At 41.1% G+C, this 24,891-nt stretch overlaps 1 protein-coding gene across 6 annotated transcripts in view; it reads left to right on the forward strand.

Moving 5' to 3' along the window:
• The window catches only part of nav1b (neuron navigator 1b), a 178,511-nt gene that overhangs the window by 10,687 nt on the left and 142,933 nt on the right, over positions 1–24,891 (forward strand). For all 6 annotated transcript variants that reach the window (XM_060919337.1, XM_060919339.1, XM_060919340.1 and 3 more), the window contains exons 2-3: positions 8,019–8,121; positions 14,962–15,321. In XM_060919337.1, coding sequence (XP_060775320.1) covers positions 8,019–8,121; positions 14,962–15,321 — 463 coding nt within the window. The remainder of the gene's footprint in view (positions 1–8,018; positions 8,122–14,961; positions 15,322–24,891) is intronic.

The following is a 24,891-nucleotide window of genomic DNA, read 5'->3' on the forward strand; positions in this document are numbered from 1 at the left end:
TACTGTATGAGAAACATAATAAAACGGCAGCTTTAATTCTGGGATAGTTACATAAATGCACAGCTAATCAGGAGCCAGAAAGAAGCTGCAGTCCTTCTGCTGTTTTACACTGTCACTGTCTGTATGAGTGACCTACTTCTACCGCCCAGGAAGTAAATGTGTCGCTCTGGACTCGGTGACCTTAAAATTTTATTTCTGCACCATATATTTCATCACACTAAGCTGTACAAGAGCATACTGTGCGTGGAAGCTCTTGGGGCTGCATTTAGCATTAAATTTATACTGAAACATGAGTGTATTTTGATAGTCCTTCAGGTTCTTTTCCATTTTCATGCCCCATTAAGATCCGTTGGCCATTGGCGTGTTACATAAAACCGAACTCATTTATATAATATTTGCTCTGATTGATTTACAGAGTGATTGTACAGTGTAACTAACTTGGGAGATCAATTACATGCCTGCAATTTTCTCTGCTGATCACTGTGTAATAGATAAACGAGACTGATCTTGTACATGATTTGCTATTTATAAAACTGCAGTCCCTTGAGTGACCGCTAATTAGGACACTTGTTAATTCCTTGGCTCCCATGGGAACGGTGTATGATTGACAAGGGATATTCAATTCTGCCATAACCCTTGTACCATCTTGGAGTCTCGTTCTCTCGGGCTCAATACTGGAGCCATTAGTAATGTCAGAGCAGGCATCGTGCTTAACCGCACCATGGGATTGATTGGTCATACTGATGACACGCTGATCACCTATGTAGGCCAGGTAAACAAGTACCAAATGGAAAAGCAGTTCATCTGAGATACTTTATAAACTGTTAAATTCATTTTCAAAATGGAAACGATGCAGTGATATACTGTAGCCCTCTCTGCCCGTGCTACTTCGATTATGCCCCACGATTCTAACTTTCGCAGGATTCATGCTGAAAAGACACTTTTAAATGAAGAGACACCCTTACAAAAAAGAAGTTTATTCAAGTGTACTTCTAGTATGCTTCTTTTAAACTAAATGTAAGAGAGTAAGCTTTCAGTTTACTTTTTATTTACTTATCAGAGATCTCATCTCATTATCTGTAGCCGCTTTATCCTGTTCTACAGGGTCGCAGGCAAGCTGGAGCCTATCCCAGCTGACTACGGGCGAAAGGCAGGGTACACCCTGGACAAGTCGCCAGGTCATCACAGGGCTGACACATAGACACAGACAACCGTTCACACTCACATTCACACCTACGGTCAATTTAGAGTCACCAGTTAATCTAACCTGCATGTCTTTGGACTGTGGGGGAAACCAGAGCACCCGGAGGAAACCCACGCGGACACGGGGAGAACATGCAAACTCCATACAGAAAGGCCCTCGCCGGCCACGGGGCTCGAACCCGGACCTTCTTGCTGTGAGGCGACAGCGCTAACCACTACACCACCGTGTTGCCCCCTTATCAGAGATATACTTAATAAAGTTACACATAAGTATACTTGGCTTATATTGAAAATTATAGAGAAAAGTCAAAGTACATTAAGCTTATACTTAAACTTTCGATCAAGATATACTTAACAAAAGTGTAATAAAGTATTAAAATATTTGTGCCAGGCGGCACGGTGGTGTAGTGGTTAGCACTGTCGCCTCACAGCAAGAAGGTCCGGGTTCGAGCCCCGTGGCCGGCGAGGGCCTTTTTGCGTGGAGTTTGCATGTTCTCCCCGTGTCCGCGTGGGTTTCCTCCGGGTGCTCCGGTTTCCCCCACAGTCCAAAGACATGCAGGTTAGGTTAACTGGTGACTCTAAATTGACCGTAGGTGTGAATGTGAGTGTGAATGGTTGTTTGTCTCTATGTGTCGGCCCTGCGATGACCTGGCGACTTGTCCAGGGTGTACCCCGCCTTTCGCCTGTAGTCAGCTGGGATAGGCTCCAGCTTGCCTGCGACCCTGTAGAACAGGATAAAGCGGCTACAGATAATGAGATAACAGTAGATAAAGAGAACCCACTTAAACAAATGAGACAAAAATATTATACTTGGTCAATTATTTATTGAGGAAAATGATCCAATAAATACATATGTGAGTGGCAAAAGTATGTGAACCTCTAGGATTAGCAGTTGTTAGTTAGTTAGTTAGTGATGTTTTAGGCCATATTTATGCAGAAATATAGAAAATTCTAAAGAGTTCACAAACTTTCAAGCACCACTGTACGTCTGTGGTTCCATTTCACGTTTTTTTTGTTGTTGTTTGTTTGTTTGTTTGTTTGTTTTTAATTTCTCCTGAGTGGAATAATTAATTTTTAAATGTATTTCTTTTTCTTTAGAGCTTGGATGTCAATTTCAGTTGTCATTGCCATGTTTTTATACTTTGGCATTTAATACAATGTTGCTTTAAATTTTGATTTTTAAAGAAAATGAATATGTTCTTAATCCTGAGTATCTGTTGTTATTTTGTGAATTCTTACCTTTATAACTTCATTGTAACTTAAGGTACAAAACACTTCAGTCATCTACTGGTATTGTGCATGAGGTAAGGGTTAGGGCTCGAAAAATAATAGTATACCTAGAAGGGTAATTGCAGTAAACTTCAAAACTAAAAAGTGTTTTTTTCTTCTTTTTTGTAAGGGGTGGCTTTTTTTTGAGTATGTTGCAGGCATCAAGTTCTAACTTCGTATATATTTACAAAATTCAATTAAGTTGGTCAGTAAAACCATTGAAAATCTTTTCCTTGTACCTTTGTCAGTTAAATAAAGGTTCATGTGAATTAACAAGTCATAGATTTTTGTTTTTATTGCATTTTGGAAAATATTTCAACTTTTTCTGGAAATGGGGTTAGTACATGGAATGCTTTTTCTTCCAGAAGATATCAGAGGAGATGACATCATAATGTGTGTCATTGCTTATCTCAAGAATCTACTTTCATAAGAATGCACTTTTGAACTAATTGAGTTCTACCCATAGCACATGAGGATTTGGTCAGCTTGTCCATGGATAGGTTTTCTTTACAGGAGAGCGCAAAGGATCACAAAAATATTGAAATTATTTTATTAATTCAAGAAATCAAAATAGCTGATAAAAAGTGTGGTAAAATAGCCTGTATCACACGGACACATTATGATTTCATGACCTTGATTTATTATCTCATGGCTATACAGTGGTGCTTGCAAGTTTGTGAACCCTTTAGAATTTTCTATATTTCTGCATAAATATGACCAAAAACATCATCAGATTTTCACACAAGTCCTAAAAGTAGATAAAGAGAACCCAATTAAACAAATGAGACAAAAATATTATACTTGGTCATTTATTTATTGAGGAAAATAATCCAATATTACATATCTGTGAGTGGCAAAAGTATGTGAACCTTTAGGATTAGCGGTTAATTTGAAGGTGAAATTAGAGTCAGGTGTTTTCAATCAATGGGATGACAATCAGGTGAGAGTGGGCACCCTGTTTTATTTAAAGAACAGGGATCTATCAAAGTCTGATCTTCACAACACATGTTTGTGGAAGTGTATCATGGCACGAACAAAGGAGATTTCTGAGGATCTCAGAAAAAGTGTTGTTGATGCTCCTCAGGCTGGAAAAGGTTACAAAACCATCTGTAAAGAGTTTGGACTCCACCAATCCACAGTCAGACAGATTATGTACAAATGGAGGAAATTCAAGACCATTGTTACCCTCCCCAGGAGTGGTTGACCAACAAAGATCACTCCAAGAGAAAGGCATGTAATAGTTGGCGAGGTCACAAAGGACCCCAGGGTAACTTCTAAGCAACTGAAGGCCTCTCTCACATTGGCTAATGTTAATGTTCATGAGTCCACCATCAGGAGAACACTGAACAACAATGGTGTGCATGGAAGGGTTGCAAGGAGAAAGCCACTGCTCTCCAAAAAGAATATTGCTGCTTGTCTGCAGTTTGCTAAAGATCACGTGGACATGCCAGAAGGCTATTAGAAAAATGTTTTGTGGACGGATGAGACCAAAATAGAACTTTTTGGTTTAAATGAGAAGCGTTATGTTTGGAGAAAGGAAAACACTGCATTCCAGCATAAGAACCTTATCCCATCTGTGAAACATGGTGGTGGTAGTATCATGGTTTGGGCCTGTTTTGCTGCATCTGGGCCAGGATGGCTTGCCATCGTTGATGGAACAATGAATTCTGAATTATACCAGCGAATTCTAAAGGAAAATGTCAGGACATCTGTCCATGAACTGAATCTCAAGAGAAGGTGGGTCATGCAGCAAGACAACAACCCTAAGCACACAAGTCATTCTACCAAAGAATGGTTAAAGAAGAATAAAGTTAATGTTTTGGAATGGCCAAGTCAAAGTCCTGACCTTAATCCAAATGAAATGTTGTGGAAGGACCTGAAGCGAGCAGTTCATGTGAGGAAACCCACCAACATCCCACAGCTGAAGCTGTTCTGTACGGAGTAATGGGCTAAAATTCCTCCAAGCCGGTGTGCAGAACTGATCAAGTTACCGGAAACGGTTAGTTGCAGTTATTGTTGCACAAGCGGGTCACACCAGATACTGAAAACAAAGGTTCACATACTTTTGCCACTCACAGATATGTAATATTGGATCATTTTCCTCAATAAATAAATCAAGTATAATATTTTTGTCTCATTTATTTAACTGGGTTCTCTTTATTTACTTTTAGGACTTGTGTGAAAATCTGATGATGTTTTAGGTCATATTTCTGCAGAAATATAGAAAATTCTAAAGAGTTCACAAACTGTGTGTGTGTGTGTATATATATATATATACAACCCCGATTCCAAAAAAGTTGGGACAAAGTACAAATTGTAAATAGAAACGGAACGCAATGATGTGGAAGTTTCAAAATTCCATATTTTATTCAGAATAGAACATAGATGACATATCAAATGTTTAAACTGAGAAAATGTATCATTTAAAGAGAAAAATTAGGTGATTTTAAATTTCATGACAACAACACATCTCAAAAAAGTTGGGACAAGGCCATGTTTACCACTGTGAGACATCCCCTTTTCTCTTTACAACAGTCTGTAAATGTCTGGGGACTGAGGAGACAAGTTGCTCAAGTTTAGGGATAGGAATGTTAACCCATTCTTGTCTAATGTAGGATTCTAGTTGCTCAACTGTCTTAGGTCTTTTTTGTCGTATCTTCCGTTTTATGATGCGCCAAATGTTTTCTATGGGTGAAAGATCTGGACTGCAGGCTGGCCAGTTCAGTACCCGGACCCTTCTTCTACGCAGCCATGATGATGTAATTGATGCAGTATGTGGTTTGGCATTGTCATGTTGGAAAATGCAAGGTCTTCCCTGAAAGAGACATCGTCTGGATGGGAGCATATGTTGCTCTAGAACCTGGATATACCTTTCAGCACTGATGGTGTCTTTCCAGATGTGTAAACTGCCCATGCCACACGCACTAATGCAACCCCATACCATCAGAGATGCAGGCTTCTGAACTGAGCGCTGATAACAACTTGGGTCGTCCTTCTCCTCTTTAGTCCGAATGACACGGCGTCCCTGATTTCCATAAAGAACTTCAAATTTTGATTCGTCTGACCACAGAACAGTTTTCCACTTTGCCACAGTCCATTTTAAATGAGCCTTGGCCCAGAGAAGACGTCTGCGCTTCTGGATCGTGTTTAGATACAGCTTCTTCTTTGAACTATAGAGTTTTAGCTGGCAACGGTGGGTGGCACGGTGAATTGTGTTCACAGATAATGTTCTCTGGAAATATTCCTGAGCCCATTTTGTGATTTCCAATACAGAAGCATGCCTGTATGTGATGCAGTGCCGTCTAAGGGCCCGAAGATCATGGGCACCCAGTATGGTTTTCCGGCCTTGACCCTTACGCACAGAGATTCTTTCAGATTCTCTGAATCTTTTGATGATATTATGCACTGTAGATGATGATATGTTCAAACTCTTTGCAATTTTACACTGTCAAACTCCTTTCTGATATTGCTCCACTATTTGTCGGCGCAGAATTAGGGGGATTGGTGATCCTCGTCCCATCTTTACTTCTGAGAGCCGCTGCCACTCCAAGATGCTCTTTTTATACCCAGTCATGTTAATGACCTATTGCCAATTGACCTAATGAGTTGCAATTTGGTCCTCCAGCTGTTCCTTTTTTGTACCTTTAACTTTTCCAGCCTCTTATTGCCCCTGTCCCGACTTTTTTGAGATGTGTTGCTGTCATGAAATTTCAAATGAGCCAATATTTGGCATGAAATTTCAAAATGTCTCACTTTCGACATTTGATATGTTGTCTCTGTTCTCTTGTGAATACATCAGTTTTTGAGATTTGTAAATTATTGCATTCTGTTTTTATTTACAATTTGTACTTTGTCCCAACTTTTTTGGAATTGGGGTTGTATACACACACACACACACACACACACACACACAACTATAAAATAAAATAAATATTTTCATGGCATGTCCAGTCTCTTGCTGCAACTCTCAGTAGACACAGTGTTTTCACCCACTTTGTGTCACTATACATCCTGCTCACTGTGCAAAAAAACTGGATGTGCTGGATCAAGAGCTATTTTAAAACCTACCAGATAATGAGGGTGGAAGTCACATGGTTAAATTAAGACAAATTCAATTCATGTGATCTTTACACTTCATTTTCTTGCACCATTCATGCAGAAATACTTTGTTCTAACAGTATACTATATAGGCTTTTATTAAGTTTATTATTTTATTTATATATCATCATATTAGTCTTTCTTTTTATTTGTTTAATTTCAAATTGTCTCTTGCTTTTTTGTTGCATTGTATTGCAGTTGACAGCAGAGGAAGAAACACTATCTCCTTCTTCAGTCCGTATTTTCTATCCCAATTCTTTTCTTTTTTTTTGACTAAAACCAAGTGCTTGTGTTTAAAGGCTGCGGTCTATGTGCTATTGAAAAACCCAGTCTTAGACATTTCTTAGCATGATAAATGTCATTTGAATACTCTAATTGCAGCCCTAAAATTAACATAAGCACCTGTGTAAGACGACTCTCAATATGCTTAAATATAGAGTTTAAAGTGTAAATGTGAGATATTCATGTGTGTGTTTGCAGTCCATGTTTCCCAAGAGTTGATGCCACTTTTATGGTCAAGTTTATGCCAGCAAGAATAATATAATAATCTATAGTAGAGAAAAGTAAAATGTTTCTCTGCCATAAATGTTTACATGTTGTAATGCTTGTGTCACACATTGGCGTTTCAGCCTTGCGTATGTACAGCATATCAGGATACGTGGCAGTAAATAAGGAATGTCACAGCATCGCCAGTTTACTTAGCTAATACTCTAGGACGTGTAACACAATCTCCTTGTACGCCAGGGTGCGGCGTAATTTTAAGTCCGCGCTTAAAAAGCCATAGCACATACATCGCAGCTTTGATACGTCACACATACGTCACGTATACGCTGTAAAAACGAAAACTACACAGCACTGATGCAGCGGGAAATTTGCTCGAACACCTATTACGCCGTGCAAACGCTTTAGTTGATGTGTGTCTGATGAAGGTGGCTCCGGGGCTGGCTGGATGGATGCGGCTGATGTCTTCCCTCTTCCCTTGCCCTTCTTGGGTCCTGACTTCTTTGCTGGCATAATGCTTTCTTGACTGTGACGAATGACAATGAACATAGCACGGGGCCCCCTTTTATACCCACCTGTGAATGCCACAGGGACGCAGCAGCAACATCATACGTAAGAACGAAACGCCACGCCAACGAAACAGTTATGCCGCGGCAACACATCATACGCCATGCATACACCTCAGAACGCCATAACTTTCAGTCCCTTGAACTCCATACAAACCCCAGATACACCACAGAAACGTCACACATAGGCCGTGTACGTCACATCCTCAGGATTTTAATTTTGGACAAAATACACCTCATTTCTTGGCGCTTGACCCATACGCTGCTTACGTGGCAAGATACAAGACAGTGTGACACAAGCATAAGAATGCATATTGTCATATTTGTGTTTGATGTGTCAGATGAAAGTGACTGCTACTGTGCTGTTGGTGTCATTGGCAGATCGAGAGTCTCAGAGGAAGCGTACTGTTCAGAATGTTCTGGATCTCCGGCAGAACCTGGAAGACACCATGTCCAGCCTGCGAGGGACCCAACTCAGTCACGGGTAACACACACACACAAACATACACGTCTTACTATTCTTCTGAGGACCTTCCATTGACATAATTAATCTTAACCTCAGTAATGAAAAGGAAACTTTTTGTCTATTTTTTATTACATTTTTGCTAGAAAAGACAACAGTACTTGTGGGGACCATCCAAATGTCCCCACAAGGTCTAACGTGTCAGATTTTACTATCCTTGTGGAGACATTTGGTCCTTAGTATTACATATAAACACACACACACATTTGTCTTAGGATCCTTCTGAGGACCTTCCATTGACATCATTTTTAAAGGAGACCTGAAGTCATTTTTAAACTTGCTTTATTTCTTAATTAACGTGTTATTCAATTAAGTTTTCAGTTTTAGTAACCTTATATCATGACTCGTATTGGCAACTAATTGCAATTAAATATTATACTTATCGGCCTATTCGGTTTTTAGCCATGTTGAATGTAGTTCGTTTGGTCCACGGCAGGGGTCGCTTATCCGCGCGATCTTCACGAGACTTGTGCGAGACTTTGAAACGTGAAGTGTCAGCCAGGTGTCAGTGCCGCCATTTTGAAAACTGCTTTCCAAATGAAATATTGCACAAAAACAAGTTTAAATGATGATTACTGCCTACTTTTTTCAAACTTTCCTGATTGCTATCAAAACAAACAAAACTTCCGGCTTGATTACGTCAGCATTCGAAAGAGGTCGCGCGCGTTTTCTGACAGCGTTGGCAGATGTCGGTCACTTTGATTTCCGCTGTACGTTTTACTTCCGTCCTACGATGTCTCGCACAGGTCTCAATGAATCTCGTTTACGGCCATCGCTTTGACATATGGATTGATATATTGCATAGCATATTTCAAACACTCATCGCTTACTATAGCAGTGACAAAATAGCTATCAAAAATGCATTCCGATATTTAATAAAATGAGATAAATAGAATTTTGATGATAAAAAACTGGCCTTCAGTTCTCCTTTAATGCAGTTAATTAATGTTCTGCCTACACCTAAACCTAACCTTAACCTCAGTAATAAAAAGGAAACTTTTTGGTTAATTTTATTAAACAGCATTTAATGTGCAAAGCAAGGTAGACTGTACTCTATACAAAAACAAGCACCCAGTTATACCCCCCCCCCCCCCCCCCCCCCCCCCGCACCCCACCACCACCACCACCCACACACACACACACACACTTGCCACTTTTGCTGTCAAAACACCTGGCTTCCTGGCTTCAATTCATAACAAATACAAAAACGCTTGTACAGCTTTGACTGTCACTAAATGCCAAACTCCCTTTTAAACCCGCATGTTATCTCGCTGAGTCCTTTAAAAGTAGACGGCCTTTCAATCTCATAAAATCGGTGAAATTTAGTTCCCTCTGAAATTTGGTTATTGTGATCCATGTTTATTTCCGTAATATCTAAAGAAAAACAGCCATTCTGTTGCTGGGAAGTTATTTAATTTGAGGGGATTAAAGCAAATAATGAGCATGAAATCGCTCACTTCACGCAGTCAAGCAGACAGAAGTCCTTGAGCGCATGCGCAGGTTTACCTTCGTCATCTTCTTCTTCATGGGGCGGCACAGTGGTGTAGTGGTTAGCGCTGTCGCCTCACAGCAAGAAGGTCCTGGGTTCGAGCCCCGTGGCCGGCGAGGGCCTTTCTGTGCGGAGTTTGCATGTTCTCCCCGTGTCCGCGTGGGTTTCCTCCGGGTGCTCCGGTTTCCCCCACAGTCCAAAGACATGCAGGTTAGGTTAACTGGTGACTCTAAATTGAGCGTAGGTGTGAATGTGAGTGTGAATGGTTGTCTGTGTCTATGTGTCAGCCCTGTGATGACCTGGCGACTTGTCCAGGGTGTACCCCGCCTTTCGCCCGTAGTCAGCTGGGATAGGCTCCAGCTTGCCTGCGACCCTGTAGAAGGATAAAGCGGCTAGAGATAATGAGATGAGATCTTCTTCTTCATCATCTTTTGGGTTTTACAGCAGCTGGCATCCAGTGCTGCATTACTGCCATCTACAGGTTTACCTTAACCATGCACTGACAGTTACATCATTCTGTCACTAAACGAACAGCTGATCACACCAAGGTGCTCGCTGACCGCCGATATTTATTAGTTTGGTCCTGCATTTCCTTTCCTTCCCAACATAATGTCTTTTCTTCTGTAGTCCGTTACTGTAGTCGGTCTTTCACATTTCATTCGCACACTCATGTCCTCCATTGTTCTCTCCTGTTTCAAATTTGTACCCCACAATGGCTTGTGCGAACGGCGAAAGCCCACCACATCATGCATGATGTAGTATCTTGTATTGTGTCATGGTGAAGCAAGAAAAAATAGCAGTGAATTTAGGGCCACGTGGCCTTAAATTCATTAATTGTTCTATTAAAAAAAGTAATAAAATTGGAAGTCTGTGATTCGAATTCAGTAGCTTTCGGTCCACTAAACAAAAATAACTGGGTGTCGGGGAAAATTCTTCTTATGACCTACACTTGAAAAATCTGAAAGGCAGTCTAGCTTTAAGAGAAAACAGTCCACTAAACACTGTATTTATATGAATGGAGGGGATGCATGCCTGAGACTGGCCAAAAATCTGTTCGATGTTCTTGTTGCGATTGTATTTTCTTGTCTCTTAAGAGCTATACTGGACATGCTGAGGTTGGCAATATCTCTGTCCACAGTGTTTTGATCTTTTCTGCAGACCCCCCCCCCCCAAAAAAAAAATTATCCTAAGAGAACGCTCAATATTTTCAAATACTGTAGCTACACATCATATTCCTCTTCCTTGCAGGCCTTTATGCTTTAAAATTCAATAAACCAATACGTATCTGAGCTGCTGGGATATGTTGCGTAATTCTGAGCAACCAACTTCCAGGAAACAATTTCTGTGCTTTACATAAACATAAGAGAAAAGCTGCAAAATTTCAGCAAAAAACAAACAAAAAATACCATCCTGTGCTAAAAATGATATTATAAATCACACATGGGGAGAAAAAACAGTCTGTTCCTGCATTGAAAAATACCGATTCTTTTCAGTGTTCTTATTCGATTAACTAACAGCTCCAAAAAGGCAAACATGTTACCAAATGTTCTAAGATTATCCAGGTATGTAATGTGATAGGGCGGCACGGTGGTGTAGTGGTTAGCGCTGTCGCCTCACAGCAAGAAGGTCCGGGTTCGAGCCCCGTGGCCGGCGAGGGCCTTTCTGTGTGGAGTTTGCATGTTCTCCCCGTGCCCGCATGGGTTTCCTCCGGGTGCTCCGGTTTCCCCCACAGTCCAAAGACATGCAGGTTAGGTTAACTGGTGACTCTAAATTGACCGTAGGTGTGAATGTGAGTGTGAATGGTTGTCTGTGTCTATGTGTCAGCCCTGTGATGACCTGGCGACTTGTCCAGGGTGTACCCCGCCTTTCGCCCGTAGTCAGCTGGGATAGGCTCCAGCTTGCCTGCGACCCTGTAGAAGGATAAAGCGGCTAGAGATAATGAGATGAGATGAGATGATTATAATGTTTACACTGTATTATATGAAATGATTTCTTATAAATGAAAGCATACTATTTTGTGTTGGAAAAATGCTTTTTAGTAATGTTTCATTAGACGCTTTGTTCGAGTGGATAGAACATAAAGTTTACAGTATTATTGACTCCAAAAGGATTTAAGAGTATGTACAGGAGCTGACTACGATGCACTTTTGCAACTCAATAGTAATCATTTAGTCATCTCAGGGCATGTAATGGAGTGCCCAGAATTTCTCCCCACCCATACATGTCTATCCAGATTTTCCAGGTTTTTAATTCACATCCTGAATGAAGTAAAGTGAACGCTCAGCCCAGTTTTACTCAGTCCTATTGTTGTAGTAATGACAGAATGACATGCATTAAATTGGAAATCACTCATCAAATGACACATTAGACAACAAAGTTATTCTCTGAGCAAAATTGTTGCTTAATTTATTATAATAGCACTTGAGTGGCATATGACTTGTCAGGCCAGCCTTCTTTTTAATCTGTTTCATCTGGGATTGACATTCCTCTCGCGGGAATCTTGGGGGGGGACCAGTTTTATTCAAAGTCCTAGAGGAAACTCTGGTAGTATTTATTTGGATCGTCACGTTAGGTTATATAGCCCTCACCCACAGTGGAAAAGCCTCAGCAACGGCCAGGTTGTACATGCAAACACATGCAGATTTTGTATGACTGTTGTTCAAGAGAGCACAAAGAGGATTGCTGATGAATTATTTGTCAAGAATATTTAAAGCTAGACTGCCTTTCAGATTTTTCAAGTGTAGGTCCTAAAAAGAATTTTCCCTGACATCCAGTGGACCGAAAGCTACTGAATTCAAATCACAGACTTCAAATTTTATTCGTTTTTTTTTTTAAATAGAACAATTAAAGGGGGACTGAAGGCAAATTTTTTATGATCAAAATTCTATTTATCTCATTTTATTAAATATAGGAATGCATTTCTGACAGCGATTTTGTCACTGCTATAGCAAGTTATGAGTGTTTGAAATATGCTCTGTAATATATCAGTCAGAGCATTTTTTAACATAGTTACTGGGAGACCAAATGGTCTCCCAGTGGCCAGATTAGGTTTCCTAGTCAATGCCAAACCAGCTTCACTGGGAGACCAAATTTTAAACCAAGTTATGTCTTATCATTTGGTTCAATCAGTTGCAATTAATTAACCAAGTACCATGTAAGTATACATTTAACAAGGAAAACTTGGCACTGCATTAACTATGTTGATATGATGCTGGCTGAAACGAGGATTCGTAATGCGGCAATTTGCATCACAGAATATGCTGCAGCGGTGCAGCCGCATGGACTCTGGGGCCTGTGATTGTATTGCCCAGACCAGTTGGTCTCCTAGTGGAAAATCCTTAAAAAATGCTCTGATATCAGTCCATATGTCAAAGCAATGGCCGTAAACGAGATTCGCTGAGACCTGTGCGAGACTTCGTAGGACGGAAGTAAAACGTACAGCGGAAATCAAGTGACCAACACCTGCCAACGTTGTCAAAAGACGCACGCACCGTCCTTCGAATGCTGATGTAATCAAGCCGGAAGTTTTCCCTGTGTCCGAAATCGCTCCCTGCTCACTATATAAGGCACTGTATAGTGTGGACGCCATTTTGTAGTGCTGTCCAAAACCTTAGTGAGGATTATGTGGGAAATGCGCTCAGTATAATATGGATTTATCACAAAAATACATGCATGTATTTACTATTTTGAAAACCCACCAGCTGCCTGATCTGGCACTTTTTAATTGTGCGACAGTAATGACGTAAAAACAGCGTGACAGACTCATCCTGATCCCGTCGTCTTTCCAGCTCTTCTCTACTCCACGTTGGTTCGAAGTCGTATGGAATAATCTCCATGTCACGTACGCGAGGGAAGCGGATGTATGTGCAGAAGTATACAGTTTAATAAAGTGCAGAATATATATACCATGAGACAATATATACACAGGCAAACAATCCAAAAGGCAGGCTAGATCAAAAATGAGAATACAGGCAGAAGGGTCCGTCAAGGCGCAAACAGTATATCAAAGGCTAAGCAAGGACAAGAACGAGAAACAGGCACAAGGATCATGAAACAGGAAATCAAGACAAAGAAAGGCTCGGTAATGCGTACATGCGTATCGAAATACTTTGTGATGCAAATGCATCAGCACAGTCATTAAATAGGCAATCGCATAGTTCCTTAATTGAGCTCAGGTGCGCCTTGTTCACGGCACGCGTGCTGGAGTCCACTCGGCGTGCGCACAGGCACGCCTTCAGGTGCACGCATCACAGCATGCAGGACTGACACTCCATCACTGACGAAGCTGGCAAATCTCAAAATTAATCTAAATTGGAATGATATGGAGATCTGGCTGCTGTGTAAACAGTTTTCAAAATGGCAGCGCTGACGCTTCACATTTGAAGTCTTGTGCAAGTCTCGTGAAGATCGCGCGGATAAGCGATGCCTGCCGTGGACCAAACGAACTACATTCAACGTGGCTAAAAACTGAAAAGGCCGATAAGTGTAATATAATATGCCAATACAAGTCACGATATAAGGTTAATAAAACCGAAAACGTAATTGAATAACACGTTAATTAAGAAATAAAGCAAGTTTAAAAATGACTTCAGCTCCCCTTTTTAATGAATTTAGAGCCACATGGCCCTAAATTCTCCACTATTTTTTCTTGCTTCGACGTGACACAATACAAGATACTACGTCATGCATCACGTGGTGGGCTTTCCCCGTTTGCGCAAGGCATTGTGGGATACAAATTTGAAACAGGAGAGGGAAATGGAGGACGTGAGTGTGTGAATGAAATGTGAAAGACCGACGACAGTAATGGAAAGCGAGAAGAAAAGACGTTATATTATACAGTATACAAAGGAAAGGCAGCGCAGGACCAAACTAATACAGTAAATATCGGCGGTCAGTGTGCACTTCCGTGTGATCAGCTGTTCATTTAGCAACAGAATGATGTAACTGTCAGTGCACGGTCAAACGTAAGGGTGCACATGCGCATACGGACTTCCTCTGTTTTCTAACTGCGCTAAGCGAGCCATTTCATGCACATTATTTCCTAAGGAATCCCCTCAAATTAAATAACTTCCCAGCCACAGAATGGCCTGGGTTTATTACAGAAATAAACATATATCACAATGACCAAATTTCGTAGCGAACTAAATTTCACCGATTTTGTGAACTCGAAAGGCCGTTTACTTTTAATGACATCCTCAGTGATTACCGACTACATGACAGATTTCTATGCTAGCAAATCTTTAATATATGATGGATATTTTATAATAGCCTAATTCAAAATCTAAAAATGTCGTCTTCTCATTTTCTCTCAGTTGCCTGGACAGTAGTATGTGCTATGATAGTGATGACACCAACGCCCGTAGTGTCTCCAGCCTCTCCAACCGTTCCTCTCCACTGTCCTGGCGTCATGGCCAGGCCAGCCCCCGTCTGCAGGCTGGCGATGCCCCCTCTTCCACTGGTTATCCGCTGGGTTCAAAAGCTGCATCCCAATACACCTCTCATACCATGCCTGCCCGCTGCTCGAGCCGCATCAGCAACACCTCCCACATTGAACTCATTGAGAACCTGGACACAGGAGATGGTGACCTCAAATCTGGCTACCTGAGTGATTCTGACCTAATGAGCAAAAGTCTGAATGAGGATGATGATGACGATGATAATCTTGCCAACGGGTAAGGTCTTACTCCTGTTCTACTAAGTTGTAGAATGATAGTTAGAGATATGCTTTTTTTGGGGGGGGGTGTATGTGTGGCTACAAACCAGAGGCTTTTTTAATGTTCAGTATTGAACCACATGTCACAATGGGAAGGCTAAGAAATGGCAAATTTTGACCAAAATTAAAAATAGCATTAGTAACGCAAAAGTCTCGAAAGCAACAGACTTTTCATGATAACCTTCTCTGAAGGGCCAATAAATTCTCAAAGAAAGACTGTAACCAGGAGGTGGTTATATTCTGTCTCACTAGTTCAAGCAAAGGCGGCACGGTGGTGTAGTGGTTAGCGCTGTCGCCTCACAGCAAGGTTCTGGGTTCGAGCCCAGCGGCCGGCGAGGGCCTTTCTGTGTGGAGTTTGCATGTTCTCCTCGTGTCTGTGTGGGTTTCGTCCGGGTGCTCCGGTTTCTCCCACAGTCCAAAGACATGCAGGTTAGGCTAACTGGTAGCTTTAAATTGACCGTAGGTGTGAATGTGAATGGTTGTCTGTGTCTATGTGTCAGCCCTGCAATGACCTGGCGACTTGTCCAGGGTGTACCCCGCCTTTCGCCCATAGTCAGCTGGGATAGGCTCCAGCTTGCCTGCAACCCTGTAGAACAGGATAAGCGGTTACAGATAATGGATGGATGGATGGATGGATGGATGGATGGATGGATGGATGGATGGATGGATGGATGGATAGTTCAAGCAAAAAGAAGACAGATTAATGTTCCAGATAGTTCCTGCTAGAAAGCCAAATGCAGAATTGAAAACAGGCTAACTTCCAATCATCATTACAATAGGTTGTATTCAGTCATGTGACTTTTGCTTGCGTGTTTATTTCTGGTGAATGAAGTCGTGATCAGGCAAAACAATTTGGCTGCCATTATGTAAAGAGCTAGTGAAACCGTCTCTGACTATTTTCACAGTTTAGAGACCAATGCAAAGTCATAATATCTTCAGAAAGTTGTTCTGTGTAATGGGATGGATCCTTACACGTTAGCAAAGAAGGATTTTTCCTATGAGTTGGAAAATTATCCCTCCGTTGAGTTTCATTTTTTGGTATTTTACACCTGTAAATGATGGAAATAAAAATGTAATCTTGCAGAAAATATTAAAGAAATGTGTCATCTTTACCCTTATGCCTTTTGGTGATCAGTTCATCTTCTGCTCACTTAACTATTCACAGTAACAGACATTTTCAGCAAGGGTGCCCAAATTTTTTGCATGCCACTGTATGTATAACTTTAAGTATATCCCTGATAAGTAGACAAAAATAAACTGAAAGCATACTCTCTTATTTTTAGTTTAAAAGAAGTATACTAGAAGCACACTTGAATAAACTTCTTTTTTGTAAGGGACCACCACTTCCAGGGGGTCGAGATTTGACCCAAAGACAGAATCTGTCCTCTTGATGAGTTGATTCTGCCCGTTGTCTACGTGTTCATCTAGATTCTTGTCAGACAGGATTAAGAGAGGTTCTTTTCAGTCAGAAATCGACCAGCACGGCTTTGGGCTTAGCCATTTGCAGAGAGTTCGAGCCTCGCACAAAGCCATTCACAAAGCTGTTGAACAAGATCTATTCTGTGCCTTCTGTAAATCCTCCACACACCCAACAATAGCAGAATCATCTGAGAACTTCAAGTCAAGGCAAGTTACTTTATTGTCATGTGCCTCGATGTACAATTAAATTCTTACTTGCATGTCATTCCTCAAGACCACACATATCGATGCAGAGATATTCTCAGCCCAAAGACGATACAACATCCATCCAACAATCAACCACAAGACACAAAGGCACATTTCCATATGGCATCCACAGGAGAAGTGCTTTGTAAAAATGTAATGGGCAGAGTAAAACAAAACAAAAAAAAACCATATACAATGTTAAGAACAAGTGACATGAAACCAAGTTGTACTTGAAGTTGGAAGCGCAGAGGGTAAACAGGACATGAGAAAGGACTGTCCTCTGGGGCCCTCCTTTGTTGCTCACTACCTTTTCAGACTTATACTGTAGTTCCTTTGCCTTACAAATTGTGGCCTGCTAGCCAGGAAGTCTGTGATGAGATCATAAGGACGCACACCTGCATTTCATCCAGTTTCCTTCCTCGCAGTGGTGACTGGATTGTGTTGGAAGCACGAAAGAAATAATAAAAAAAAAAAAAAACGATCCTCACAGTACTGCTAGTTCTATCCGAGTAAGACTAACCCCAATGCAGGATGTAAATAATTACTCAGCCATCATGGGGCACATACAGTGGTGCTTGAAAGTTTGTGAACCCTTTAAAATGTTCTATATTTCTGCATAAATATGACCTAAAACATCATCAGATTTTCACACAAGTCCTAAAAGTAGATAAAGAGAACCCAGTTAAACAAATGAGACAAAAATATTATACTTGGTCATTTATTTATTGAGGAAAATGATCCAATATTACATATCTGTGAGTGGCAAAAGTATGTGAACCTCTAGGATTAGCAGTTAATTTGAAGGTGAAATTAGAGTCAGGTGTTTTCAATCAATGGGATGACAATCAGGTGTGAGTGGGCACCCTGTTTTATTTAAAGAACAGGGATCTATCAAAGTCTGATCTTCACAACACATGTTTGTGGAAGTGTATCATGGCACGAACAAAGGAGATTTCTGAGGACCTCAGAAAAAGCATTGTTGATGTTCATCAGGCTGGAAAAGGTTACAAAACCATCTCTAAAGAGTTTGGACTCCACCAATCCACAGTCAGACAGATTGTGTACAAATGGAGGAAATTCAAGACCATTGTTACCCTCCCCGGGAGTGGTCGACCAACAAAGATCACTCCAAGAGCAAGGCGTGTAATAGTCGGCGAGGTCACATACCCCTTTTCCACCAAATCAGTTCCAGGGCTGGTTCGGGGCCAGTGCTGGTGCTGGTTCACAATTCGTTCAACTTGCGAGCCAGCTGAGAACCAGTTTGCTTTTCCATAGCTCGCGGTGCTAAGGGAAGCCACGTCATTACGTCGCTGTATACGCCATTACGTCGCTGTATACGTCAGTTACGTCGCTATGTTTGCATAAACCTTGGCGCGAATATCGAAGCAAAAACAACATGGAAGAAGCAGCAGCAGCAACAACAACAATAATAATAATGGATGACTTCGCGTTTGTACAGCTGCTGCTTCTCTGCGCTTAAAAATGGCGATCTTTTGCGGTCTTGTTATTGTTGTTGGTCTTAACAACTCCGCCCCCCCCCCGCTGACATAAGCGGTTCTTTCCTCTGGCCCAGCAAAGAGTTGGTGCTAGCCTGGAACCGGTTTTTCTGGCCCCAGAGCCAGTTCTTTGTCAGTGGAAACAGAAAACCCGGTTCCAAACTAAGCACTGGCCCTGAACCAGCCCTGGAACTGCTTTGGTGGAAAAGGGGCAACAAAGGACCCCAGGGTAACTTCTAAGCAACTGAAGGCCTCTCTCACATTGGCTACTGTTAATGTTCATGAGTCCACCATCAGGAGAACACTAAACAACAATGGTGTGCATGGCAGGGTTGCAAGGAGAAAGCCACTGCTCTCCAAAAAGAACATTGCTGCTCATCTGCAGTTTGCTAAAGATCATGTGGACAAGCCAGAGGGTTATTGGAAAAATGTTTTGTGGACAGATGAGACCAAAATAGAACTTTTTGGTTTAAATGAGAAGCGTTATGTTTGGAGAAAAGAAAACACTGCATTCCAGCCTAAGAACCTTATCCCATCTGTGAAACATAGTGATGGTAGTATCATGGTTTGGGGCTGTTTTGCTGCATCTGGGCCAGGATGGCTTGTCATCACTGATGGAACAATGAATTCTGAATTATACCAGTGAATTCTAAAGGAAAATGTCTAGATGTCCATGAACTGAATCTCAAGAGAAGGTGGTTCGTGCAGCAAGACAACGACCCTAAGCACACAAGTTGTTCTACCAAAGAATGGTTAAAGGAGAATAAAGTTAATGTTTTGGAATGACCAAGTCAAAGTCCTGACCTTAATCCAATCGAAATGTTGTGGAAGGACCTGAAGCGAGCAGTTCATGTGAGGAAACCCACCAACATCCCAGAGTTGAAGCTGTTCTGTATGGAGGAATGGGCTAAAATTCCTCCAAGCCGGTGTGCAGGACTGATCAACAGTTACCAGAAACGTTTAGTTGCAGTTATTGCTGCACAAGGGGGTCACACCAGATACTGAAAGCAAAGGTTCACATACTGTTGCCACTCACAGATATGTAATATTGGATCATTTTCCTCAAAAAATAAATGACCAAGTATAATATTTTTGTCTCATTTGTTTAACTGGGTTCTCTTTAGCTCCTTTTAGGACTTGTGTGAAAATCTGATGATGTTTTAGGTCATATTCATCTCATCTCATCTCATTATCTCTAGCCGCTTTATCCTTCTACAGGGTCGCAGGCAAGCTGGAGCCTATCCCAGCTGACTATGGGCGAAAGGCGGGGTACACCCTGGACAAGTCGCCAGGTCATCACAGGGCTGACACATAGACACAGACAACCATTCACACTCACATTCACACTCACATTCACACCTACGGTCAATTTAGAGTCACCAGTTAACCTAACCTGCATGTCTTTGGACTGTGGGGGAAACCGGAGCACCCGGAGGAAACCCACGCGGACACGGGGAGAACATGCAAACTCCGCACAGAAAGGCCCTCGCCGGCCCCGGGGCTCAAACCCAGGACCTTCTTGCTGTGAGGCGACAGCGCTAACCACTACACCACCGTGCCGCCCTTAGGTCATATTTATGCAGAAATATAGAAAATTCTAAAGGGTTCACAAACTTTCAAGCACCACTGTATGCAAGCTGAAAGGGGTTCCGGTATGTATGAACAAGAGTCTACGGTGGACCAAGACAAGACACTTGAGTGTCATCATGATATGAGACGTCACTGTTACTGGTCTATTATAAATAAAGCCCCAAAGGTGACTCTTTTTAGGTCTTGAGACAATGCATAGTGTTTTCCATAACAAGAAGACTGAGCTGTCCACAAACAATTGTCACTGCTGATGATGAATAGGCATCAGTAATCCTGTTGATGACAACTAATGTGTACTCTGAGAGGTGTGAGGAAGTGGGTAGTTGAGAGGGTAATTGTGACAACCAGCTGGTGGCCCAGGACATGGGTGATGAAAGTTGATGGCTTTTCAGATGCCAGATGGTCCATCTCCATGTTCCTATTGACCTATTCCTGTTGTTCATAAGAATCTTCAGATCGCAGGTAATCCAGGGTTGGGAAACGTGTACTTGGAGGTGTTATCTATACAGAACTACAGTCCACTACACTATTAGTAGGCTCGACAGCTCACTGCTGTACTGATGAACCTCCCATACATTTGTATGGGAGAACAGCATGTTTTTGTTTGGCCTTTAAAGACATTTAAAAGTGTTTAATCTCCATAAAACTAGCATTGATTCAAGAATGAATAACATTTACGGAATATACTGTTAATTTTGTGCGGCGTTGTGATGAGCTTTTACTTTAAGCATTTTTTTAATGTTCTGTAATGCAATATTCGAAACTCACAGCGCCACCATCTTGGGTTTTTAGTGATGTTCGTCACCGGTCCGTGGGTTTTGTTGTTGTTTCCAGCTCACTCACTGTTTGTTCAATCAGCTTGAAACTCGTGATTCCCACCTAGTGGTCGAATCTCTCATGTTGACTTGATTTTTCCAATAAAATCAGCTGAACACTTTGCTGCCTAGTGCCTGCAGAAGATCGGATCACTGAGAAAAATTTTGTATCCTTCCTAAAAAAAATCAATTATTTTCCTAATATTTTTTCATGGAGAAAAATGAGAAGGTGTAGAAATATCAGTAATATTATTGTGAAGAGAATTAACAAAAGTTTGACCCTCTTGTACACGGCGCATTCGAGCACCACCGTCATTAGTCATGCTTGGTGTCCACAATTTAAAGTGCATATCACGGGTAAATTCAGGAGCAGATCAATGTAATTCTCCTATTTTATATTAAACTTTGGTCAAATATCTGTAACGTTCTGCATTCTCTGCAATTTTTTTTACCTTGCGCAATACCAGTAAAAATCAGTTGAAATCAAGCCATTTGAGGCGAATTGGTCCGCCTCTGAAAAAACTTGGCATTTGGATTTCCCGGCAAACACTGATTTTCGTGAAGTCGCGTGCGGGACGCCTCCTTCTGAATCCTACGTCAGTGCTGGTTTGTTTATGAGAAAACGACCTGGTGGTTTTCTGCAAATTTCTTCAATGTTATCATGTAATTATTAAAATGGTTAACAGATGTATCGTAGGAGGGTGTAGCAACACCAATCTTGATGGGATTAGTACTCATCGTTTTCCAAAAGACCGGACAATGAGAGAGAAATGGGAGCGCTTGGTCTACACAGGCTGTGCACTGAAACCGTGCAAAGCTCGCGCAGCCTGCTGGCGCTTCCGCAGGTGACGTCACGAATCTGGCTCCAGACTCCCTTGGGATTTTTCCAGACACGTTTAGTTATTTTATTTTTTTCTGCTGTAGACAGATGGCCTTGTGCAAAATTACCCTTCTGGATGAGTGTGTAAAGGGACATTCTTTCATATTAAAAAAAACCCCAAAATTGTTCCAGAATATGCACTTTAAAGTGAACATACCCGCTAAATTCTGGCTTTTATGTTTAAACACAAAGGATGTGCCAGTTTCACTGATATATTCCTTTTAAGCTTTCTAGGTGTATAATTGTGATATAGAAGAAGAAGAAGCCTTTATCTGTCATTCTTACCTTGATACTCAAAATTCTAAATCTCTTTATTTTTGGCTTTTTGGTCTCTTAATTTCTGATTTAAGTTTTTTTTTTCTCATGAATGGAAAATTAAACCAAAGGAAAATGATTGCTGGTTTATGACCAGGGCAACGGACAGAAATGGAAATTTTTCTAAATCACTGGATTTTCACATGTTCATAACTTTGGTTCTTTAGACATATTTACAAAATTAAACAAGTTTTCAATTCAGATCTTCACGCTCTTTAATTTGATACACGACACAACATTATGAAAACTACTTTAAAAAATGGCCTGTCATTGCTAATATTAGTACTGTCCTTACGTGGCTTTTATAGCACATCTCCATTGGTTTCCTCCAGAGCTTCCTCCAGAGCCTTCATCGTGTCACTGTCCTTATGATTACAGGCTGCTGTTGGAAAATAAGTCTGTACAAAGACATAAACAGAAGTCGGATGTGGTCTGATCTGCCACGTATTGGCTGAACAGTGAAACTAGAAGCATACCTCATCTTAGCATGCAGCAAGTCTTGTGTTTTATTCTGTCTGGTTGAGCAGCTAAGAAACAAATGAAATCTAAGTAAAATGATGGAGAAAGAAATATGACTCGAACCCATGATTTGGCCATGAAAGCACCAGGATGCATTATTTGTACTTTGTACTGTATATAGCCTAATATACCTTGAGTTTATCTCTGACTTGCCGTTGCTCTTCTTCAGCAACCACATTTTCCATACAGTATGAGGCAAGATGGGGTTTAAATGTCCTCTTTGTCCTTTTTAGTTCAACACCAGCCCTACTTTCACAGTGTCTCCATTTCAATTCTTTGGGAATTCGGCCCTTCTCTCTGGGGTACAGAACTGAATGTGGCCGAGCTGCTGTCATGTGTTATTTGCGAAATAACATCACGCTTGTAATAAACTACAGCACTTGACTTTGGGTCATGCTCGCCAACAGAGCATAACCATGATGTTATTCCCACACTGATTCTTGTGTTCTGTTGTCGTCAGCTTTATTGTCAGAGTATACAAAAAGAATGAAATTCTTGTGCTACAGTAACATACTCCTACAACTAACATATGACATGCAAAAGCTCATAGTATTAGACAATTTCACTTACCAAGTAAAAGCTTTTGTTTTAAATGCATAATCAGCATGCTGCTATGAAAGGTCATAGCGCTGTGTCACACTTGTAGTTTTTAGGTCTTGCTTACGTTAAATACTCTTTCATTGCTTCATCATTTAACGTACATGAGGTGATTTATTTTTTGGTGTAATGCCGTCGTTTCATTACTACTGATAAACAATAGTGCCATCCAGATGGGGATTCTTGATGAAAATGAGAAAAATATATAGAGGATAGTGCACGATTGCATGAAGATGTGAAGTTTATCTTCGAGTGGTGAATATATATATATATATATATATATATATATATATATATATATATATATATATATATATATATATATGGCGGCACGGTGGTGTAGTGGTTAGCGCTGTCGCCTCACAGCAAGAAGGTCCTGGGTTCAGGCCCCGGGGCCGGCGAGGGCCTTTCTGTGCGGAGTTTGCATGTTCTCCCCGTGTCCGCGTGGGTTTCCTCCGGGTGCTCCGGTTTCCCCCACAGTCCAAAGACATGCAGGTTAGGTTAACTGGTGGCTCTAAATTGACCGTAGGTGTGAATGGTTGTCTGTGTCTATGTGTCAGCCCTGTGATGACCTGGCGACTTGTCCAGGGTGTACCCCGCCTTTCGCCCGTAGTCAGCTGGGATAGGCTCCAGCTTGCCTGCGACCCTGTAGAAGGATAAAGCGGCTAGAGATAATGAGATGAGATATATATATATATATTCACGAGTGAGCAATTTTTCAACATGAGAAGATAAGCTTCATATTTTCACACCACCGTGTAATGTTCAATATATCATATGGACACATCCATAAAAAATGCACAAGTTAATCAAAGGAATTTTAATTTTGAACCGGTTCACCAGTTTGACAACGCATGTCAAGACAGCGGGAAAACCCTGGGAGTGATGTCACTGGAGTGAAATATCAGGAAATATGTTACTCAGATCTGTGATGTATTTTGTCTGAAAGATTCAAGTTTTTCAACACGAGAAGATAAACTTCATATCTTCAAGCCAACGTGTGATTTTCTTTTTATTATATTGACACATTCACAAACAAAAAGTACACAGCAAAATCCCTAGTGTTGAATTAACACCCAGTGTTGATTTAACACCCTACTGTGTTTATATATGTCCAATTGGACACAGATTAACTCTGAAAGTGTTAATTCAACACTGAGGGATTTGCTGTGTACCCAAATTTATCAAAACAATTCAGCAATTTCCTCACAAGTGACATATAGAGATTTATGTCATGGTTGCTATCTGTATGTAGCCTGGCAAGCCAGACTAAATGTGAATATTTAGTCTGGCCTCGATCCATAGACATTTCTGAAGGGTGGGGGTGGAACAAACCGCTGTCTTTCAAACTGTCTCTGTGCGTATAGGCCAACGCTCTGACCAATCAGCGCAACAGTGACTGTGACGTAGTCAGAGCGACAGAAAGCAGTGGGGGAGACCTTGAAATAAATAATTTTTCAAAATGCGTATTAATTAATAAACAGGTTCTAGATATTAAGAAGTTTGGAGATAATGACCACAAGTTTGGAGTCTGTACCACATACTTAACATACACTCTTATTTTTTTCAAGTGTTTTTCAAGGGTTTGCTTAAACTGTTTTTGAGAGTTTTTATTTAGTGGTGTTTGGTGAAATAATTTCCCTTAAATTTAA

This window comes from Neoarius graeffei, chromosome 4 (genome assembly GCF_027579695.1).
Source record: "Neoarius graeffei isolate fNeoGra1 chromosome 4, fNeoGra1.pri, whole genome shotgun sequence".
NCBI classification, from domain to species: Eukaryota; Metazoa; Chordata; class Actinopteri; order Siluriformes; family Ariidae; genus Neoarius; species Neoarius graeffei.